This window comes from Xenopus tropicalis, chromosome 9 (assembly GCF_000004195.4).
Source record: "Xenopus tropicalis strain Nigerian chromosome 9, UCB_Xtro_10.0, whole genome shotgun sequence".
Taxonomy (NCBI): domain Eukaryota; kingdom Metazoa; phylum Chordata; class Amphibia; order Anura; family Pipidae; genus Xenopus; species Xenopus tropicalis.
In genome coordinates, this window is record NC_030685.2 from 67643647 (window position 1) to 67667918 (window position 24272).

A 24272-nucleotide genomic window follows, 5' to 3' on the forward strand; every position below is an offset into this window, starting at 1 on the left:
GTTCTCGTACCTGAATAACAATAATAATAATAATTCTCTGGAATTCGCTCCCACAAATTGTCAGACTCTCTCCCAATCTCTCTGCGTTCAAGAGATCTCTAAAAACGCATTTATTTAGAGAAGCTTATCCTAATCTAGTTTAACATAACCTCAGTGTGCTGCAATACCCTGTGTCACACCTTTCACAACTCTAGTCTTGCCCATTCCCACACCTTGGGGCTCATTTATCAATGCATCGCAGCACACAAACCAACGCAATTATGGTTATGCGCCATTTTGTGCGCACACGCAATTGCATATGCGTTACATTGCGTTGTTTCATTTATTTTTCAACCAGTTCTTTTTATGCGCATGCCGCAAATACTGGGCAATAATGTTTCAAGCAACGACATGTTTGGGGGTGTGGCTAGGGGCATGTTTTTAGTGCCCGATTTTTGAGCGAGTGCACCCTTTGCGCCTATATATGTGCTATTTGTGCGTATATATGGGCAGATTTGCGCAGGCAGGGCTGCATTGAAATCTTTATGCCTGTTCATTTGTGGCGTATTTCTGACTGCACGTTCTTCACCATTTGCGCTAGTATATTCGCAGATTTGCGCTACAATAAACTAATTTAGGTATGTCATTAATAAAACCATGTTAATGTTTCTCAAATTCTTGATATGTTAATTAGCATTATTATAAAAATACAATTGTTAATTTATTTACAATGTTTTAATAACATTTACCCTTTTTTTAACTTTCTTATCTTTAAAGGCAGTTTCCCTTGTTAATGTGATGGAGCCTTTCATATCTTTTTTCCATTTAAACAGCAACTGACTAGGTTGTTAAGTTAGGAAGCATGTAGTTGGTAGGGATTTATTAGAGCATTAGCTTGCGCCATCTATGCACATAATTTATGACAAGTTTTGCGTCGTCATATGTGCAGTTTTGCGACATCATATGTGCATGTTTGTATGGTGCAGCAGTTTGCATCAAAACAAGCGCATGAAACTTTAAGCGACCATGTTTGCGCTATACTGTTAAATATGCTTATGCGTAGTGCAAAAGTTTTGCGTCTGCAACTATTACTGCGCTGAGCTGCGTTGGTAAATGAGCCCCCTTGTGTCTCAACCCTTTCTCCTTGTAGATTGTAAGCTCTTTTGGGCAGGGCTCTCTTCACCTCTTGTATCGGTTATTGGTTGCTTTATATGTTACTCTATATGAAACCCACTTATTGTAGAGCGCTGCGGAATATGTTGGCGCTTTATAAATAAATGTTAATAATAATAATAAAAGTAGAGTTGAGGGATATTCCAGTTGAAATACTTTACATATGGTTATATAGAAAAAGTCGAGTGATCCTAACATCTTTACATCCGTTTATATAACAAAGCATTCATTTTTCTTTTAAGGTCCCCATACACGGGCAGATAGAAGCTGCCGATATCGGTCCCTTGGACCTACTCGGCAGCTTACCGTGTAGGGGCAGAAACGAGCGGACTGGCCGACCGATATCTGGCCTGAAATTGGCCAGATATCGATTGGCCAGGTTAGAAAATCCCGTCGGATCGGGGACCGCATCAGCTCGTTGATGCGGTCCCCAAACCGACTGCCCCATTGCCGCGTGCAGAATTCACCTACATGCCTCCCCGATATCGCCACCCGTAGGTGGGGATATCAGGTGAAGATCTGCTCGCTTGGCGACATCGCCAAGCGAGCGGATCTGCACGTGTATGGCCAGCTTTAGTTTCTACATTGTAATAGTAGAGAAGGATTTACACAAACAAATTGTTTAATATTTACATACAGCATGGTCTTTTAAACATTTAGGCAAAATTAATTTAAAAAGCTGCAAAACTAGATAGAGTATACTCACTTTTCGGTAGATGATTTTATTTCATTTATGTAATTTATCTTCTTTGACGCCAGTTTGGCTGACAGTGCCAGTGTTTTGGAGTAAAGCCAAAATAATTCCAGCTTTCTAAAATGATATGTGGTTCCAGCCCATTAATTATATATTAGTAGTAAGTCTGCCATTCTTTTATTTGTTCATGAACACATGCCAGATTTGATATTATAGTTCTGCATAATTTTAGGGGGTACCTACATTGCCTCACAGATTCATTTGAATGGTATGATGCAGTGAGTAGAAAGTGTTATATGTTAGCTAATGCTAATTTTCCTCTGAGGTTAAATTTATAGTGGAAAAGTATTGAAGCATGGGTGACTAGCGATTATATCTATTATATTTTTTATGAGATATAGAAGAAAATTTCTCCCACACCAATGAGAAAATACCACCAGTTAGGACATAGTTACATAAACATTTTTTAAATATTATACCAGCTTGATAAAAGACTGAGACAGTATTTATAACATATGCATACAATAGAACCCCAATTTTATATTTTTTCAAGGGACCAGAAAAAAATATAGCAAAATCAGGAAAAATTAATTAAGGTTTTACTGCGTGTATATATGTATATAGAACCAAATTCAAACTTCATTCTGTATCATTTTATACACGCAGTAACATTTCTCTTGGCTAGTGAGTAATGCTGGTATTAGTAGTTCTACAACAGCTAAAGACACAAAGCTTACTATCCCATGTCAGGTAGAATAAAGGGTTCATAGTATTTTCTAATTCTTTCTTTATTTTTCCATCTTTTTTTTTGTTCTGCAAAGTATGCTAGTGTGGAGAAAGATGGAGAGAATTACATGACACCATCGGACTTTGTGCAGAAATACCTTGGACTGCACACTGATCCACATTATAACCCTATGACTGTTGAGCTATTGGCGGGAGTAGCTGATCAGACCAAAGATGGGTAAGTACATTACAATGTTTTAAAAAGTATGGAAGGCATAATCCACAGTTGATTTTAGAAAATGAAATGTTTAGCCCTCTTTAGCTTTTCAAACCTTTGGTGGATTTTTACATTTCCAAAGTTGAAGTTGGCAAAAAAACATATCCCTTGAAATAATAATGGGCATTCCTAGAATGAAGCTGTAGCAAACCTGCAGCCAATTACTTCCAAGACTGGAGAATGATGTTCCTATCAGAGGTGGATCTGTCTCTAAATAAACCAAGACTAGAATAAGGATATTGTTACACAGGGGTGCAGTACTCCCCTCTTTTATTGAAAAAGGTTTTTCAAGAGATCCACATGTTGCAGTACAGAAGGGGTATAAAAAATGGCTGCCTGCAGTAGCAGCTCAATGTTCTTCATTGGAATACAAGTAGTTGTAAAAGGTGAACTTCAGTAGTTTGAAGAAGTGGAAAAGGAGGCTCAGTTCTAGGTGAGGTGAAAGAGCAAAGCAGTGCTCAGCCTGTGATTCAAAACAGACCTTTCATTTCAAGTACAGAGGGCCAAGGCAGCCTCCCACAGGTCCAGAATAAAGCACAGGGGTATGACATTTTAAAGCAAATTGCCAATCTTGCTTGGGGAGACACACCACTGCCTGGCACCATGCAATCAAAACGCAGATAGGAAGGGGTCCTTACAGTTGGATCTTCTGCCACAATCATTCAGAATAGCTAAAATTGCCTCTGATAATTGATATGCTTTGTGTAGGCCTTTGCCCTTTAATAAGAGTGAATCTGTTTTCCTGTGTAGCTATTTTTTTTTATATGGAGTAGGTGAAAGACATTTGAAATATTTTTTGGTCTGGGTGAATATTTGAATATTTTAAGCTGTGATTTTTCAAGTCAGTATACACAACTAAAGCCCTGCTAGCCCTTTGTTCTACACAGTGTCAGACTGGCCTGCCAGGAAAACTTTTAGTGGTCCCAGGACTCTAACCATTGGCCTATTTCATGGTCATTCCCTATTTCTGAGTGAGAACAAAGACGCAAAATACATGGCAAATACATTATAGTATGGAAAGAAAGTTAAGACTAGGAGAATAAAAAGGTTGACTGAGGAGAGGAGGAACAGGAGTTTGGAGAGTCGCCCATTGGGCTAAGGTTTTCTGGTTGGCCCCTTGCATTAGTCCAACTGGACACTTAATTTGTTTGAATAATTCCATAAATATCATTCACTATTTATTACTGGAAGCTTTCAGTGGATTTGATCAATGGCAGAATCCACTTTCCTGTAAGCTTGAACCCACTTTCCACAGTGTCAACTGTCCTTATGAATTCATCTGATTCATTGACCATGAATTGGTTTTTATTTTAATATATTGCCAGTTGTTGTTATTGTCAGCATCAGCTGTACCACAATGGTTATTAGTAGATCTGTTACAAAAATAAACAAAATAATGGTGGTATTATATAGTGGTTCTATAGTTAGTACCTGGCCATCCAAGTGACTGTAAGCTAAAGTAGATGTTGATATTACCTTTGTGCATTTAATGTAGACTTATATGTTTTAGATATTTTTAAACTGTGAGACTTGGGGCACAATGATCTGTCCCTGATTTCCTTGCTATAGTCACAAGGCATTAGTTTTTCAAGCTGTGCAGTTCCCAATCAGATAGGGCTTACAGCATAATGTTAAAAGGGAAAAACAAGAGCAGGGTTATCTGAGCCATACATTTAGCTTTTCAGCTCCACTGCTTTGCCTGTTCACAACTCCCATCTGCTTAGAACTCTGTCAGCACACCGAAACTCTGACACAAGATAACACACTACTATATGCATTAAGCAAAATGTGAGCAACTGTGAGCGGCAAAGATTGCCGGCTAGATAATAATACAGTAAATGTTTACAGAATGTACTGCATTGTTAACCGGAGACCTGCGCCGCGCATTGCCTTAGCTGATACTCTCACAAAGTGCATGTTATTTTGTTATCCACAGGTTAATCTCCTTTCAAGAGTTTTTGGCTTTTGAATCAGTGTTATGTGCCCCCGATGCCATGTTCATTGTCGCTTATCAGTTATTTGATAAGAGCGGTATTGCAGAAGTAACATTTGGTAAGTACTGCTAATTGCTAGTATGGAAGGAAATCGCCTTTGTAGCGTAGCACAGAAAATACTAGATAAATGCATGAACAGCACTGCAGTGCATGTTAAATTTGAGCAAATTTTTACTTTTATCTCTTTCACAGGGTAATGCACCTTCATTTTCCATTTATTGCTTTCTGGTAAAGAGTGCACAATATTCAGCCCAAACAATAAATACTGAAATATGCACATATAAAAAATATGTATGCCAACTGAATCCTGCAAAGCAACATCATTTTATTTTACTTCTTCTTTACTTTTTGGCACTTTGCCCTTGGGTGCTAATGATAGTTCCAGTGGCCACTAATATAAAGCCATATATTACAACAGTTCTAAAGCTAGTTTTTGAGCAATGACATTAACCCATTTCAAAATTTTTAGATGGGTCAGTCTGGTCTTTACATAATCTTAGCTCATTTAATGTTGTTGGGGTGTGGATAATTGGTCTGGTACCCAAGTACATCAGTGGAACAGGATACAACACAGCATATGAAAATTTCCAGTATATTCTCTGCTCATTTTTATAAATTAGATCTTGTCACCTACAGACCTCTTAAAGGCACAGTATACCCTGGAAGAACTGTATTAATTAGAGAGGCTCTGGTCTTTGCACACACTTTTTGCTTATTGTTTCAATCACAAAAATGAACTTGAGCTAAACAGTGATAGTGACGGAACTCTATGTTTGGTCCTTGTGAGGTAGATATAGAGATTACTATTATACAAAACCCCCTCCCCTTTGTATTATGTGAAGAAGAGTCTATTATGCAGGGGGATTATTTTGATGTGACCCCTACTGTCCAAAAAATGTATTGGAGGCAATTCTGGTTAAGTTTACTGCTGCCAATTATAGTGGCTTTTTTGTGCTTGCATGGCATAATGTATGTTTTTGTACTCATGTGACTTCTTCTGCCTTCCTTGTAAAAACAGAAGTCCTGTAATGCTTTATGGTAGGGATTCTAGATATGTTTGCAAGATCAGTGTACATGCCTAAGTAAGCTAATTTACGAAGGACTTTATACAAAGGGCTAATTTCAATTTAGTGGAATATACCACGGCAGGGGGTCCCTTGGGGTGGAGCGGGGCCCCTGCGGTGGTAGCCCCGGTGGGCCCTGCACCCCCCAGTCCAACCCTGTATACCAACATCAATACTAATTGTAGGTTTTAGTATCACAATAGCCTTGTAAACACAGAACTTCATTAATATGAAATAAACTTTATTGTTTTGTGAAATGAAAATAGAATTACATAGATAACTATAATTTAAAGCTTGTATCCCTATAACTTTCACTTTTGTTTTTGGTTCAGAACTTGGGTTTCTGTTATTTGGCACACTGGACTGTGACATTTTTACACGCCTTTCCTATTGTTTGTGATGTGACCTTCAGTGAGTTTGGTAGGCGTATTTGCTAAATTTAAATACAAGAATTATCCATTGTAAACTCAAGATGGATTTCACCCTTGTAATCTACATAAAATATAAATTGTTTCCCAGTGACTAAATCAGAGCAGACCGTATTTCTAAGTACTTCCTGATCAATCTGAGATGTCAAGAAAATGATCCTTTAAGTGCTTCTAATTTCTAAATAGATGCAATAGCTCATTAGACCCCAGATTCTATTCCCTTCCTTAATTGTGTGGGGTTACCTTCATTATTCATAGATAAAGTTGTTCAGCTTCAACCCCAAGCCTTTCCTGAGAGTTGAAGGCCATTGTAGGCCCATCAGTGCAACAACACCAGCTACGTAGCCCTCTTCCTGGGTTGCCACCTAGCTGGTATTTATCCAGTCTAGCCGGTAAATCACCTGCACTGGCAGGCACTGGTATTACAAATTATATTTGCCAATCACCAGGCAGTATCTACTGATAATGAATAATGGGTTACTAAACCGAGGGTTGTTCTGGCCTGCCAGAGAATCTCCTGGACCCCAGTCTGGGAAAATTCTAGTTAGCACTTTCTTATTTTCACCCTTACCCAATGTAACTTCTATACCATTAGGCACTGTCTCCATCTAATTCTTGAAAAAGAGGCGCAAACTTTGCTCCTGGTATTAAATTGCCATATATATGTGCCCAGTGCTGGGCCAAGCCGGCTGTGCGCCCTATGCATCCCGTTCCTGTGGGGGGGGGGGGGCTGCGGGGGCTGCTGGAGGAAGGTGTTCAGTGAGGTTAAAGGGCATGGAAATAGGGGTAAGTGAAAGAAGAGGTACCTGCCTGGGCCTACACACTGTTGCGCCCTAGGCAGGTGCCTCTTCTGCCTACCCCTAGTTCCGGCCCTGTATGTGCCAATTGCTGTTTCAATTTCCCTCTAGCACCTTAGCAGCTGTAACTCCTCTGCAGAGACTACTTGGTCTGGGCATGTATTCCAGGTTTTCTGTTGGCACTGCCAGCTGTGCCTTATATTGTTCATGCAAGTTTCACAGCAAGGGGGTGAAACCTAAAATAACAGGTGCAAGGATCGGAGTTGTAGCTGACAGCTTGGGTGCATGACATAACTGTATTCTCATTCCCCCTTGTGATAATCATCTGATTGCTATGTATTGGCTCTTACTCATTGCAGAAAAAAATTAACCCCTGAAATGCTCAGCTGTTTTAAGTAGTAGTGTTAGTATAGCTGTGAAATAAATTCCAAAATAAAATCACTATATTATTCCTCTCAACATACTACTGATTATTTGTTGGATGTGACCCTTCTGCTATCAAAAATAATAGTCAAATTTACATTATTGTGAAATTAGAAAGCAATGACTGACTTTTAACCCCAAAATTATATGTCTTCCAACCATCATTGTGTTCTTGAAGCATCTTATGGCTAAACACAAGCAGTACACAGTATTTCTTGATACAGGTATGGGACCTGTTATCCAGAATGCTTAGGACCTGTGATTTTCGAGATAAGAAGTCTTTCTTTAATTTGGATCTCCAAACCTTATGTCTACAAAAAATTATTTAAACATTGAATAAACATATAACTGAATTACCATAATCATTATATTTTATTTGATAAATGGCAGCATACCAGTTTTCTTAAGCCCATAAGATGCTCAACCTGCGGTGCTGATTGGAATCAAATGCAATTGTGGGTGATTGTGTTAATTGTTCCCAGTTCCCTTCCTGCGTTTGCTGCACTGAAGGCAGAACATGTGTTGCAGGCACCCCAACTGTGAAATCAAAATTTGATTTGCTGATTTATTTTACCTCCTAAGAAAATGTTAAGGAAATCTTTGGACAGACCATCATTCACCACCATATCCCTTTCAACTGGAACTGCGAGTTTATTCGTCTTCATTTTGGGCACAATAGGAAGAAACACCTTTCTTATTTGGAATTCACAGAGTTTCTCCAGGTTAGCTTTCTTTTTTTATTTGGTGATAATAAGAATTCCACTGGGTGGGATGCACCCAGTGTCAGTTTTAGGCAGGACAAAAACGATATTGGGACTTAACCATAGGCATATAGACTAATGGTGGCCATACACATAGCAATTTCGATCTCCCCCACCCTCCACTGACGTTCAGGGCTGAATCATCAGATATGGAGGTAGAAACAATAGAAATTCTACCTCCTTCTGCCGATTCAGCCCTGAACGTAGATTTTGCTTGGGCACCTTCAATGGCACCCATTCAAAATATATCTGCAGCATTTCGTGTTATCGGTCACCTCGCCGAGCTGCCATACACGCACCAAAAATCATACAAAACGAGGTTTTGTATGATATTATTGGTGTTTGTATGGCCGGCTTAATGCTTGTTGTTCTGTTTAGAGAAATAGACCCCGCCCATTCTGTTTAATACCATTCAAAACACAGTACATCATATGAAACAATTTTCAGTGAATATCAATCAGGGTTTATATACCCCATGTGCACAAAGTATGTTTTGACTGTATATATGTAAAAATAGCTAAATGGATAATCTCTGAAACCTCTTAAAAGGATAGATCACCTTTTATTTAATTTATTTAACTTTTAGTATTGATATAGACAGTGATATTCTGAGACAATTTGCATTTGGTCTTCATTTTTTATAGTTTTTATAGTTATTTAGCTTCTGTTCATCAGCTGTCTGGTTGCTAGGGTCTTATTTTTCCCAGCAACCCAAATAAGAGAATAAATATGGGGGGGGGGGCTGAAAAGAAAGATAAGTACTAAAATCAACAATAACATTGTAGACTCACAGAGCAATAGCTTTTGGCTGCTGGGATCATTGATCCCATTGGAAAGCTTGAACGAGGTAGAAGAGGGAGGCAAATAATTCAACAAGTTATAGAGAATACATAATAAAAAAAACAATTGCAAAGTTGCTAGGAATATGAATTACTAATAACATACTAAAAGTAAACTTGAAGGTAAGCAACCCCTTTAACCCTTTGTGACTTTGGGAAACATCCCTATAATCTATGGCACATTTAATGTTTCTTGGCAGCATTTTAGTTGGAGGAGAAATTCCCGATACCTATCTGTTCCACCTGTCATTCATATTTTTGTGACATGTACTTAAAGGGGTACTGGGCATTTCTCTGTCTTGAGCTTAAAAAAAAAATACACTGCCAGACAAATGCTACAAATGCCATTACTTTAATAGCTAAATCAGAAAATACATTTTCCTGTTTGCTGTTCAGACCTAGAAAGATTAACCATTTGCATGGAATACAACAGTGTCGCTGTTTCCCCATCAGGTATGAGTAGAGGTAAGGGTAGGGTTCCCTTAGACCTTCCCTGATTGATCCTTGCTTTTTTCTTACACAAGAGGTTGGGATCTGAAGAACTACAGTGCAGTTTTGTACCCCTACTCCTTACCTTTTAGCTTCCCAGTATAGCTTATCAGCTTTATATGATTCTCATTCAGTGCCACGGAAATGTATCTTCAATCACCTATGGGAAATATATATGATCAGAGACAAATTAACAATAAATAAAGCACTAGGCAAGATAGCATTTTTTTGTATATTCTTTATTTATAAAACATCACATCTTTTCAATTTTGTTCGCAAGATAGCATTTTTGAGACTTTAAACTAGACGTATGGCACACACACAGTCCACGACCACATGTAGAGATATGCTGGCAACTCAGCCAGTATGTAGGGTGCTTCTCTGATGGAATGTGTTTGGGTCCTTATTCAGCGCCACGCTGATGCCTAGGCATCCTAGGTTACCTATTGGGTAATTCGCCCTGCATATAGTGTGCCATCACCCCAAGAAAGGGTACAAAACATTCACGATTATCTGGAGTCCAAGTAAGCCCTTGGCATTATCTACATTACAAATGTATATTATATATATTAGCAGTCGGTGCACTAAATCCTTATTTAATTTTCTGATAACCTGCCCCTTTACTTGGGTTTCAGGAGCTGCAGCTGGAACATGCAAGACAGGCGTTTGCTCAGAAAGACAAAAACAAAAGCGGAATGATTACTGCGTTAGATTTCAGCGATATCATGGTCACTATACGATCGCACATGCTCACTCCATTTGTGGAAGAAAATCTTGTTTCAGTGAGTTTGTCTCTTTGTCTTCTACGTATGTTTTATTGAGTCGATTCCTGGCCATACATTTGTTTCTAGAAGGGGTATGTAATAAATATTGAATAAGTTATCATTAATAAATCATAATACATTAGTTAGTTATACATTATAATTAATACATTATTATAATAGTATTAAAAATACTTTATGCTGGGATTGTTTACATCAGTGGGTTTTTATACCATTCACCTACTCTATAAGGGGCGTTTTACATAAACAGCTTTTTTTGGATAGATATGGTCAGATGCCATTTAGGACACTGGCACATGGAATATTTTATCGACTTTTCTTAACCTCCTCCAGCGGGGGAGTTATGCACATCCATTCCTATTATATCTGCATTAATGTAAATCACTGGTGGGAAAACTTCTGCATTGTCTGTGCTGCAACTTCAGCCTTTTACATTATTTATGGTTTCTCAAAGATGATTTACATTAATGCGGGTGAGAGGAGAGCTTCGTATGTTTTGAATGACCAGTTCAATAGTGCTCTTAAGGTAGCCATATACGGTAATATCCGCTCATTTGGCAAGGTCACCAAACAAACAGATCTTCTCCCGATATGCCGATATTTGGCTCCAGGGCCAATCTAATTAAAACAGCGAGTATATGGGCAGTCAGGCCAAGGAGTGCATCAATGAACCGATGCAGTCCCCGATCAGATGGGAAAATCAAACCTGCCTGATCAAGATCTGCCCAATTTTAGGCCAGACATCGGTCAGGTAGGCCATTGGGGGTTACCATACATGGACAGATAAGCTGTCGAATCAGTCTGAAGGACCCAAATTCGTTGGGAAACGAAAAAAAACATGAAAGGGCTCATTTATGGCCACAGTGGGCAACTTGCTGTTACCCCACAGTGAGTTGCATCTAAAGCCACTTCCATTGAAGGTACTTGCGTCAAAATGTGCTCTGCACACTTCTTTATAGTTGCGCTCAGCGGCCATCAGTCCCTCCTGCCTTCCATTCCGAATTGAGCGATATTGCACTAATTTACCTACGGCACTGTGAGAACCCTGGAGTTACTGGCACCTCCTGACCAACCCGTTGCTTCAAGGTTCCCTCAGTGTCCTGCAACACTTGTGCCTAAAGATAGGGAGCAGATGCCATTCATGCTCTGAACACTGGGACTGATGTGAGCATACACTGGAATTGCCAGACAAACTGCGCAAATATTTGGCATAACTGTCAATTTCACAGAATAGTACACTCATAGTTGTGTCCATTTTGATAAATAGAATGCAGATGTGCTGGACGCAGCATGTAAGTGTCAAATGCAGTGCAACTGCATCAGATTCAATGTCTGCATTGCATGTGCAAATTCTGGGGAAAAAAAACATGCATTGTGTTGAAAAAAATATGCCAATTACTTCTGATATTGCACTAGTAGTTAGGCAGGTTATATATAGGTATTATGGTTGAACTTGATGGACGTATGTCTTTTTTCAACCCAACTTACTATGTTACTATGTTACTATGTTACTTTGCTCATTGCTTCAGGACAAGTGAACACTCCCTAAAATAAATGTCAAACAAAAACAAAAGGTAGCCAAAAAATGCTTCGGTGCAACATCTGCTGATTAATCAGATATCGAACTGAGAAATTCTCAAGGATTCTCCGAAGTTCAATATTTTCCTGACCATCAGAAACATTTTGACAGTCAGGACTGTGTTTAACAAACTGACACATTTATCTAAACTGAAATCTGTCAGCATGTCAGTATCAGCAGATCAGCTGCTTTGAGAAGTTGAATGCCATTTTAATAAATTGGGTGGCAGTGCTCAGTAGCAGCACTAAGCACTATCACTTGCCTGAATCTCTGCTCCCTGCTGCATATTGTATGTAGGAAGGGCTGATTAGGATAATTATTTTAAAACTAAATTGTTAAAGCTAAACAAGTAGTAACTATAATTTGGCCATTAGGGTTTTATAATTTACGTTCACCTCCAAATAACTGAAAACAACATGTAGGTTTATCTCAACTTCAGGGTCAACCCTGAAATCATTTTTTTCTGTATGTGGCCTAATACTGATTCCTCTACAACATATATGTGTGAATTTTCAACTGAATCCAAATTAGCATCTTCATATTGTATGTGTGATCATCTAAATGGTGGTCTTCTGCTATTCCCTTCCATTAGGCAGCAGGAGGAACCGTTTCCCACCAAGTGAGCTTCTCTTACTTCAACGCTTTCAATTCCTTGCTCAACAACATGGAGCTTGTACGAAAGGTATATAGCACCATAGCCGGCTCACGGAAGGACTTGGAGGTCACAAAAGGTAGTATTTCTTTTCTCTGTAATATGCTTTAGATGGCAATGTGTCATTTTATACAAATGGCAAAAATATGATTGATGTGAAATTCATTAGTCTTTGTGGCACGATTAAAGATGTACAAAGAAGAAAAACACTTGTGAAATAATAACAGCCCTCAACCCCACCTGGGTTTTCTATGTAAGGAATCTTTTGCTCCAGATGAAATGTATATACCTCCATGTTCCATTTCCGATTGGCCAATTGACATGGAACGCCAAGCTCATTGTTATTGCTAATATAATTACAGTACAGTATAGGACAGAAAGACTGCTTTCGATTTTAGAAATATTAAAAAATATGGCACCCACCAAAGAATGCAATTGCTAATTTTTTTTGCAATGGCCTGGCATTCATTTTTAGAAAAATGGGACATTTTCTATTGCATCACCACTCTCCTATCCTACCTGACTTCCCCTGTAATCCCTATTAAAGACTTAGATTTAGAGTAAAGATAGAAAGCTCCCCAGCCGCTGAATTATGTTGTTAAAAAAAGAGCACTGTCCTGGGGAAGGAATTCCCCCAGCAACTATATTTGTAAATATATCTGATGTTAAGATCAGTATGTGTTCTATTCTCTACCCTGCTGGTTCTGACTTTTAAAACAATGGGACAGAGCTGTTTTACAGTCCTGTGATGAAGTATGTAAGGCTGACCTGTGCTACAGGTTGGGACAGAAAAATCCTGCTTTCAATTACAGTTCCATTGCCCAATAACCATAAAACCACTGAACAGTTTTAATGAATGTATACTGAAAAGTTTCTTAGGATTACATTTTCTTTCATTAGGCTACATTTTATTTCCCCTTTAAATTCATTCTTCCTTGCACATGTTGCTGCAGATGTCACCTGTCACAACTAACCATGGGTATTTGTTGCTCATTTCCCATATCCCTGGATAAAGCTAAGAGTATCCTTTAAAGCCTTACGAATGAATGGGTTAGGCAAATACTTTGGACTGAGTGGCAGTGCATAATTACAGAGGGCAAGATAATGATTCATCTGCTCATGCTCAACATCTACATTAGGGTTCACTACACTACTCCTTACCTTGCCACAACTGGTCTGTCAAAATGATTGATCCACCCATCCACAAAGTTGTGTTTAGGCAGGAAGACCTTGGCCTTTAAATTGTGCAGAACTGATCTGTAATGCAACTGGAGTGCCCGCGTTGCTGATTTCACCCTTCACCTTGCCATGAATGAGATCATTTTTGTATTTCATTTAATGATTACCATCTCTCTGCACTTCATCTCCATGAGTTTGTGCTCTGCTCCAGTAGTGGCTTATGACAGCAAATGGCTTAGAAACAAAGAGGTTCTGAACAGGTAATGAATTGGCTGCTGTGTAGTTATTATGTGACGGTATGTTCCATTACACATAACTATGGTCTTTTTTTCCCTAACAGAGGAGTTTGCCAATGCTGGAAACAAATTTGGACAGATTACGCCACTGGAGATTGACATCCTCTTCCAGCTCTCGGATTTGTTCAATGCTACTGGGTAACTCCATTCATTATGTCTTCTTACTAAAGAATATAACAATAATACCCTAGTTAGTTTTCCCTATGCTTTTTGTTATAAACAGAAAGCTTAATAATTCATTTAGTGTTGAGGTGGTTCACCTTCATTTTTTATTTTGTATAGTTTTTTAATTATTTGTCTTCTTTTTCTGACTCTTTCCAGCTTTTAAATTGGGGTCACTGACCCCAGCAGCCGAGAAACTATATTTATTGTTACTTTTTATTACTTGTCTTTCTAATTCAGGCCCTATATTCAGTCTCTCATTTAAACCACTGCCTGGTTGCTATAATAATTTAGACCTTAGCAACCAGATAGGTGCTGAAATTGGAAACTGGAGCATTGAACAAGAAAACAAGAAGCTAAATTATTAAAAAAACACAAATAACCCTTAAGAGATCAATTGAAAATTGTCTCAGAATATCACTCTCTACATCAGGGGTGTCAAACTCAATCACATAAGGGGGCCGAAATCTAAAACACAGGCTAAGTCGCGGGCCAAATTTTTTATTAATATACTTAGTAAGATACTAAGGGGTATATTTATCACAATGTGTAAAAAGTGGAGTAAGACATTACCGGTGATGTTGCTTATAGCAGCCAATAGATGCTTTGCTACTGTTTGCTTACTGATTGGATGCCTTGGGCAACATTACCGGTAATGCTTCACTCCACTTTTTACACAGCATGATAAATATACCCCTTAGTCTTAGTTACTATGTGAGGAAAATGGAAATTGATCAGGCTGGATGGTCAGACACACTCACCAAGGGCCCACTAAAACACCCAGGTGGGCCGGATTTGGATTTGTGTTTGACATATATGCTATACATCATACTAAAAGTTAATTTAAAGGTGATCAACCCGTTTAAGTTTCAGCCAACCGAAAAGCACCCCTTTCAGTTCAAGTGAATTGGAGCTGCACAAGGAGGTCATGGGCACTATTTAGTTTGCTGAAATACACCAGAGTAAAAGTGCACTAGTACAGGGTCTGTAGCTGGAATGTCCCTGCTACCATTTTGGGTCAAATGAATGTATTCTACTCTCAAGACTTCCTTTTCACAACAGTGGGAAGCAATATTCAGTAACTGTTGAAATCTAACCAACATATAATCAATATCCTAAGTGACCTGTCTAGAATCTAGAATCAAATACTACCAGTGAATATTACTCTTTTTATATCTTTTAACATGTACTACCATTTTATGCTGTCCTGTGTGTCACTCACTGATTACCGAACAAGACAGACAGGCAGATTCCAAATGTAATAGAAAGTAGTCTGCAGGTTAAAGACACATCTCTGGCCATTTATTGGCTGATTCAACCACCTCATACGAGCCAGAGGGATGGACTTAATACTTAAAATGACATTGTTTCAATACAGGATTATCTAATGGTACATACCGAAAAAAAATATATCTTGAAAAGGCTTTATTATCTGAAACAGTTTTTTAAATATAGTCTGTTATGTGTGATGTAATTTTATGCAAGATCAGCGATGTTCAGGGGTATGGTTTCCCTCAGAGAACATTGTTTTTTCAGCCAGTACGCCAAAGTATGATTATTTTAAAAATAAAATTAAATAGAAAACAGAAAGTAAAAGTAATAATTAAGTTCTGAACATAATAAAAACTGATCATGTTTTGCTTTTATGTTTTTTGTTTAAAGACGTTTGACTCTGACAGATATTGAAAGAATAGCACCTCTAGAGGAAGGGGCATTGCCATACAATCTTGCTGAACTCCAGAGACAGGTAATTAGTCCACCAAAGCTCTGTATCTCTGTTGATTGTGTCCTTCATAGGGAAATCTGGCCCAACAGGTTTGCTATGGACACATTGCAAAGATTTCAGTGTGCAATAATGTGCTGAAACCTATGCAGCTGTACAGATGTATATTTAACTTGTGTCTATTTTTAATGGGATGAATTAGCAACCTAGATTGTGTATTGTTTTGATAGCCCATGATGAAGGTAAACAGAAGCGAGGACCTGTAACACCAGTGTGTGAAAATGCTTTCTGATAGTCCCACACAGGGCTGATTCATAGCCTCTGTATAAACGCAAGCTGAGAATCAGCCAATTCGCTGGTTTCTGCTCACTCCTGTGTCTGCACAGGTTACCATCATTTCCAGTTTCAGGGGACTCAACCAGTTTCGGATTCCATGTCCCTGTGAAAAATTAACCCTGGCAATCAACCCTGCCTCTGAAAGATGTCTCCAACAGAGCCGCCCACCCAGCCTATTATCACTGTTACAGGACAGGAGAAAGGAATGATTTGTGTAGTTCTTGTGGGTGCCACAGGCCCCTTCCTGTTTCCCAGATTTCACTTCTGGTAAACCTTAGTCTGTAAAACCTTAATCTGGTAACCTTAGTCTGTACATGTGTTATGTAAGGCTCCAGTGAATAAATTATAGTAGGTGGAGCTTTGTTACACATCTGAGAAAAGATCAGTCAAATGAACAAAGTAGGGATGAATAGGCAATAGTGATCACAGAAACTAATTGCCCCTAACCCTAACCTAACCCTAGAATACCGGCACCTGCAGAAGTCCATGGGCGCTTAGTTAAATTGACCCCATCCCTGATGCTTAAGGAGAGGTAGAGGCCTGCAGTGGACGTTACTAACAGGACGGCTCATTGGAAGGTAACCCACAGGGGCTCAAGATGGCAGGTCTGGCAATGCCAAATGCCGGACCTGTACTAGCAATCTAATTTGTACCCAAAACCTGCCCGACCTGTACCTACACATCACATGTTGGGTACAAACTCCTTTTGTCAAGCAGAATAAGTGGCATATTTAATATAGTGTGTAGCCAACATCACCAGTGATGTTGCCCATAGCAACCAATCAGCAATTAGAATTGAATGGCCACCTACAAGTTAGATAACAAAAGCAGAGATCTGATTGGTTGCTATGGGCAATAGCAACCAATCAGCAATTAGAATTGAATGGCCACCTACAAGTTAAAAAACAAAAGCAGAGATCTGATTGGTTGCTATGGGCAATATCACCAGTGATGTTGGCTTACATACTATAATAAATTTGCCCCCATGGTGTATAGTGAAAGGTTTCTTAGACTGACATTTCTATCCTGCAAAAAAAAGTTGTGCGGCGTTTCCTTTTCACCCAACACTATTTAAAAACAGAAAATTGTGACATTTTATGACACTGCTGAATGCCTAGCCCTGACTCACTGAATTTTCTGCAGACCCATTGTACATTCACCCACAATTACTGATTGATATTTATCTCAGAGATAGCTGCATCCGTGGAAGCTTAACTTAATGATTTGTAATCCTGTCTTTAAAAGCTACAACTCTCCACTAAATTCTGCGCTGTTTCTAGATCCCACAGAAATAAAATCTCCAATCTATTCCCCACAGTGCAAGTAAAAGGCTAACAATAACAGTGCCACATGAAGTGCAGATTTCTAACTCCTGGGCCACTCCAGGTTCTCCCCGCTGAATTCTGTGAATCAGAAGGCACATACCTGCCAGGCCTGTTCTGCGCAGTGTAAGTGTCCTGAACAGATGTTCAGGAAGTTTGTGTCTTTCTTATTTAGAAATTACTCAAACCTGTCGCTCCAGGCTGGTGAATGTCACAACTGTGAACTTCTCAAGCCCACCAACGGAGACAGATGAAGCTGAGGAGAAGCTTTATTTTTTTAATTGATGTTCTAGTTAAAAGCAAGGCATTTAGCTGAGTCATTTTGGAGCATGTTTTATTTCTAGTAGGGCCCAAGTACCACAGAAGCTGGTCGTTTGTGTTTTTCTTTCTAAATCTCTACCTTTGCCTTTTTGCATTATTTATTTGTATTATTATTATACTGACACATCTGACCACTGGAGTGTTGTATTCTATGGTCAACAGAATGAAATTATTGTTTGTTTGAAAATCCAACAAAAAATAAAATACTGTCATCAATAAATTGGTTTATATTTGTTATAGCGTTAGAGTTAACAACACAACCAAATTGAATTAATAACACTCACATTTTGCACTTCCATGGGGAAAAATATAGATTTTGGTGTTCATGGGTCTGTTTCTATCCTGTTGTGTTCTGGGTTTAAGATCTCTTTATAACGAGTTTCACATACTGAATACCAATCCTAATACAGGTATGGGATCCCTTATCCGGAAACCCATTATCCAGAAAGCTCTGAATTATGGAAGGCCCATCTCCCATAGACAGGCCCAGATTTGTGGCGAGGCCACAAAGGCCCGGGCCTAGGGCGGCAGAACAAAATTGTGACATTTTGCTCCCATACGGAGCAATAGGGACTTCTCCCCACTGCTCCGTATGGGAGTTTAAATGCCTGCGCATGCGCGATTGCGTCAGCGCAGCACGGGGGAGGTGGGTTTGCGCATGCGCGGGGGGGCGGGGCACGAATGGGGGGCGGCCTAGGGGCGCCCAGGTTTGAAATCCGGCGCTGCCCATAGACTCAATTTAAATCGAATAATACAGAATTTTAAAACTGATTTCCTTTTTCTCTGTAGTAATAAAACAGTACCTTGTAATTGATCCCAACTAAGATATAAATAATCCTTATTGGGGGCAGAACAGCCCTATTGGGTTTATTTAATGGTTAAATGATTCCCTTTACTCTGTAATAATAAAACAGTACCTTGTAATTGATCCCAACTAAGATATAAATAATCCTTATTGGATGCAAAACAATCCTGGGTTTAATGAATGTTTTATTGATTTTTTTAGTAGACATAAGGAAAATTGTTATTTTGTACAGGTATGGGACCTGTTTTCCAAAATGTTTGGGACCGGTATAAGGGATCTTTCCATTATTGGGATCTCCATATCTTAAGTGTACGAAAAAATAATGTTAACTTTAAATAGACCCAACAAGATTGCTTTGCCTCTAATAAGGATTCATTATATCTTAGTTTGGATCAAGTACAAGGTACTGTTTTATTACACAGAAAAAGGGAAACATTGATTTATTTGATTTAAATGGAGTCGGTGGGTGATGGCCTTCCTGTAATTTTGAACTTTCTGGAGAACAGGTTTCCAGAAAACTGATCCCATACCTTTACACCATAAGCAGAAAGCCCTTTGTAATCATATTATTCAGTATAGCTGGCCATACACAAGCGATATAAGATGCCAACTCTACCCTTCGGTCAGCAGCTTAATGCCCTGTGTATGGGGTCTCCCAACAGCCTGCTGGATCTAGATCTGCCTGGAAATTGGTCAGATATCTGAAAATCCCATCAGGTTTGTTAATGCAGTCCTTGCCTGTTGGGTCTGTACCTGCATTATGGTCTGATTGTTGACCAGCAGTCAGATTAGCTTTTGCCTACTACATGGATGGGCAAATCATGCAGTTATCCACTTTTATGGGGACCTCACCAAATGACCAGATCCAATTTTGTATTGTGCTCCTTATGTGTATTTTTACCACTGGCTCGTCAGTTTTTTCTATACTTTTGCCCACTTTTGTTCCACTCACCCCCATTCATAATGCATTAAAAACTCATGCTACTTCCTATCTACCTCCATTGAAAACGGCACTCTCCCAAAATTTGCACTAAATTCACAAATTCACACCTTCGCTCAATTACATTTGGCCCAGGTTGTCATTATATTACTGTATATAAAGTGTATGAATATACTATATATACCATTGGGAATATCTCATACACTGTAATACTGAAGGGAAACAAGTATTACAAGGATCACATATGGATATAGATCAAAGCAAATTGTCAAAAAGAATTCTGTGACATCTAAAGTATGTTGTTTTAGTGTTTTGTGCAGAGATTTATGTTTTCCTTGTGTCCCTGACCATATATAGCGCATAGAGAGTTGTTTGTTTTCGACCAGATTGCTTGAGAATCTTCTTGTTTGTGGGTAGATTTAGACTTTCCGCACACTTGGGAGTTTGTCCAACTAGCTGGCATTTAGAATGCATGTGGTTTTTAGTTGGTTGTGTTCTTGAGATTAATTTTGCTTACCACAAGTTCTAATATGGTAGGCACAACCCCTGTTTATACACAAGGCCTGATGGCAATGCTTTTTCTTCTCTTGGTTTTTAGTTCATGTTGTCTCAGTCACTGTGTTGCCATATCTGGTTAATTAACCGATAAGTAAGAAAAAAATTAGAAATATCTGTTACAAAGATTAGAACCCGAAATGGTAAATAGTCATGTTTGAAATGAGTGTAAACTTTTGTGACCCTTTCCTTGGACAGAGGTAGATACTGTAAGATGCAGTCTTTTCTTTACTTATGTCTGCTAAGCTAGCTAGTCAACATTTGGGATATCCCATTGGTCCAATATTAAACACTTTGGGCACAACTGGCTGGCCAAAATAGCAATAATCCACATGGTAACATTATAGAAGACTGGGTCATGGCTCTGTTTATTTGGTTTCACTCCCAATAATGAATATTAGCAGGTTATGTCCCATCCCACAAAACCCATGATAGTATTATAGAACATTAAACATTAGCCTCAAATATTTGCTCAAAGTTTTTTCGATGCAAAGCTTGAATTCATTAATTTGAGGGTATGAGTTTTGAGATGCTGTACTAAGGCTATCATTTAGTGGCTTTTTTATATACTCTGCCTCCTGGGCTCACATGTATATGATACCATTAATATAAACGTGATGGCGCACAGAGTGCTTTTCAAGAACCCAAAATCACACTTTTTCAGCCTCAGAATGCTCCAGTGAGCAGCCTGAGAGTGCAGAATGGTATGAGCATTGTTGTATTATACAATAAAATGCTAAATGCATACTAGGCGGTAAGGTTTTGTATTTTCCAGCACAACTATTAATGACCTTATATTTCTTGCCTTGAAAGCCACAAAACCCAGGGTGTAAATACTGTGCTTGCAAATGTAATCACCCCTTGGCATTTTCTATCAGAGGCATTTAGCTAAATACTACGAGCAGGATATTGCGTGCTACTCACTCCTGTTTTATTGGACAAAAGAGAGCGATCTTTCGGGAGAAAATTACAGTATTTAGCAGTACAAAAGTTTTAGGCTCGAAAATGTGCAAATGCTTTTAGATAAAGCATTGTGTAATCCTTCTGATTTTGTGCGTCTTCAGAAAGCTTACAGGGAAGGGAGCCGTCTTTTAATGGGATAAAGTTGAGCAGGTGCTTTTAAGACCAAGAATCCCGAGCAGAGATAAAGGGAGCAGAATGTTAGCTTTTTCCCTCATCATCTCTCCCGGCTATTGTGTATGTATAATCACAACATCAGGAGACAGGCATATTTATAGTTGCAGTTTTTTGTCTGCACATTTTAATCCGTGCCGTTTTTGATCCTTAAAATACAAGTTATTTGTAGGCTGTCTTTGTACCATTCACTGATAATATCCTTATGTTCATACCTTGGCATAAGTGATGCATGCAGAGTTCATCAGGCAGGAGGAAATAGTCTGCCCTGTCCATATAATTTCCCGCAAAGGGTACATTGCAACCTTGGCTGCTAATAAACAGTACAGCCGTAGGCAACATCATATATTTCAATATATATTATACAAATGCAATATAAGCCAGCACTCACAGGACTTTTACAAATGACATTCAGGCCAAATAAAGGTTTATCAAAAAATATTTTACATGGTTTTTATTTATACAACATTTCAATTCCAGACAGGAACATTTTTCAGGTTTTCCCTGTAGAAAGTTCCTGTCTGGAACTGAAACCTCGAATAAATAAAAACCATGTAAAATATTTTTTGATAAACCTTTATTTGGCCTGAATGTCATTTCTAAAAGTAAGTCCTGTGAGTGCTGGCTTATATTGCATTTGTATTTTAAGAATTTTTTCTTGCAGTCGCACCGAAGCATCAACCCCTTTTCAGTGGAGTGCTATCCTTGCTTGAACTGTCAATATATATATATTAGTTTTTATTTATTTATTTTTTTATATGAAGCTTTACCAAGATATTTAGCTTTGCAGTGTCTCTTTGCCAGTCCTGAGCTAAACTTTGATTCCCCATTCAGCTTGGTTTCCTGCTTCTGCCCCCTGCAGAATAGAATGATGAAAACCCCAAAACGCTACACTAACATCAGTTAGAAAAATGTTTGAAATGGCATGGGGCTGTTCACTTTCAGACACTTGTCCAAAGATGAGCATTCCCTTTTAAAGCAGTTTTCTCACTGCACTCAGTAGTTCAGCTTTCACAAAAATTCGAACAAAACCAGCCACTTTTCCCAAAGTCTCTGCGTAAACAGATGAATAACCCTCATTCCTTGGGGTCCATATGGGTTTTCTCCACCCAAACACAAACAAAGTGTACATTACCGTTTTGTTGTACTTTCCTGTAGCTCTCCAGAGAGTCACCTGCTCTCTCAGCAGTCAGCACACAGACCCCACAGCACCTGCTTCCCCACAGGTTGCCTTTTTCACGGGCCTCTCTCTGGCCCATGTATCTCTCCTCCAGACACACAAGGGAACCCATAGGTGTGAGAGCATGCCCCCTTTTCCACCTTAAATCTACAAATACTGTACAATCATAGGCAGCCCTGTCACAATACATATTAATAGATATTGATGGGGGGTAATGTAGTAACAGACACAAAGTCACGTGTTTGCTATTATACACCTGACCTGTAATAGGTAGTTGCTGTAGGTTACTAGAAGAGTTTGCAGTTGTTATTACAGTACAAGTGCTCCTACCAGAGAACTCCATTAGGACCAGAAACACCCTTATTACATGGACCACATTGTCTGTTGACATGACCAATCTTGATCTAGTTGACAGCCTGCTTGTCCTTGTATGGATCCAAAACTACACCCTTCCTAATTATAATTTGGCCATTTTAAATTGGGGAAGCTCTAAAATCATGATGGCTGAGTAAGGACTGAATGTGGCCATGGATGAGGTCTTCTGTAAATGTGTCTGTGCATCAAACTTTATAGTCAGGTTATTTGCCTGGAGCCTAAATGATCCATACTCGCATTTGGCCCACCACTCGAGTGCCTAAATTAGACAAAGTCTGGTTATTTAGTGACCTGGCCTTTCTGTGCATAGCCAGCTCCAGATAGAAAGTTAACCCCTCCCAGTGTAGTTTACAGTATAATGTTGGGTGGGTACTGGGAGCTGTGCTTCAACTATAATTTAAGGTCTGACAATTGGGCAACACTGCCTTTCCAACTAAATCTTTCTCAGATCTTCCCCACCCTTTCAGCTGCTACTCTGTGGGACTCAAAGCACTAGTTGCTATTTGCACCCTCAGAAGACAGCTGCGCGGTGCTGTTGTGCTGAGCAATTCAGTTCAGATCTAATGAATCAGAGATTATATCAGCATGAGATTTAGCTAGAAATAATAGGAGGCGTTGCCACATTCAAAATAATCAAAAACCATTTTTTTAACCTCCTGCAAATTGCCTGTAAAAATTAATGTGCAAATCAACACTTTTTTTTTTTTAAACAAGGATTTTCTTTATGCAGAATCTGAAACAAATGTTAACTAATTCCTCTGCAAATTTAGTGTAATCGTTTTCATGATTATTTTCCTTTCTTACTTTTACCAAAATAATTACCAAATAATGTTTTCATCCTGAAAATAGTATATCATAACTGAGAAATAAATCCAGCTAATGTAACCGACCAGCTGCACAGAGGTATTTCAATGATCCTATGGGCAGAAATGCTATAGAAGTTTATGGTAGAACTCGTTATGCCTCTTTTTCTCTAATTCTATATAGCTAGCACTGAAAAATTATTCTCCAGCTTTGACAGCTATGCTACATTTCATGGGATCTATCATCCAGAAACCTATTTTCCAGAGAAATTAGAAACAGGCCTGTGCCATTTCCCGCAGTTTTCTTTTTAAACTATTTTAAAATGTTGACAGCTTAAATACAGTTTCCTGGCAGCTCAGCAATCAAGAGGTTAACTTTATTTGTTTCCGGGAGATTTTATTATTGGTGTGGGGGGTGGTGGGTTGGGAGCAGCCTCTATAGTACATGTACTTCATGGGATGATGAGCTGTCAGCCCTGTACTG

At 38.9% G+C, this 24272-nt stretch overlaps 1 protein-coding gene across 3 annotated transcripts in view; it reads left to right on the top strand.

The window, feature by feature from the left end:
- The window catches only part of slc25a12 (solute carrier family 25 member 12), a 93857-nt gene that overhangs the window by 29006 nt on the left and 40579 nt on the right, over positions 1-24272 (top strand). For 2 of the 3 annotated variants that reach the window (XM_012970445.2, XM_012970444.3), the window contains exons 3-9: positions 2668-2810; positions 4786-4901; positions 8138-8277; positions 10280-10426; positions 12598-12736; positions 14177-14270; positions 15957-16041. In XM_012970445.2, the coding sequence (XP_012825899.1) occupies positions 2668-2810; positions 4786-4901; positions 8138-8277; positions 10280-10426; positions 12598-12736; positions 14177-14270; positions 15957-16041 (864 nt within the window). 3 annotated transcript variants of the gene reach the window in all.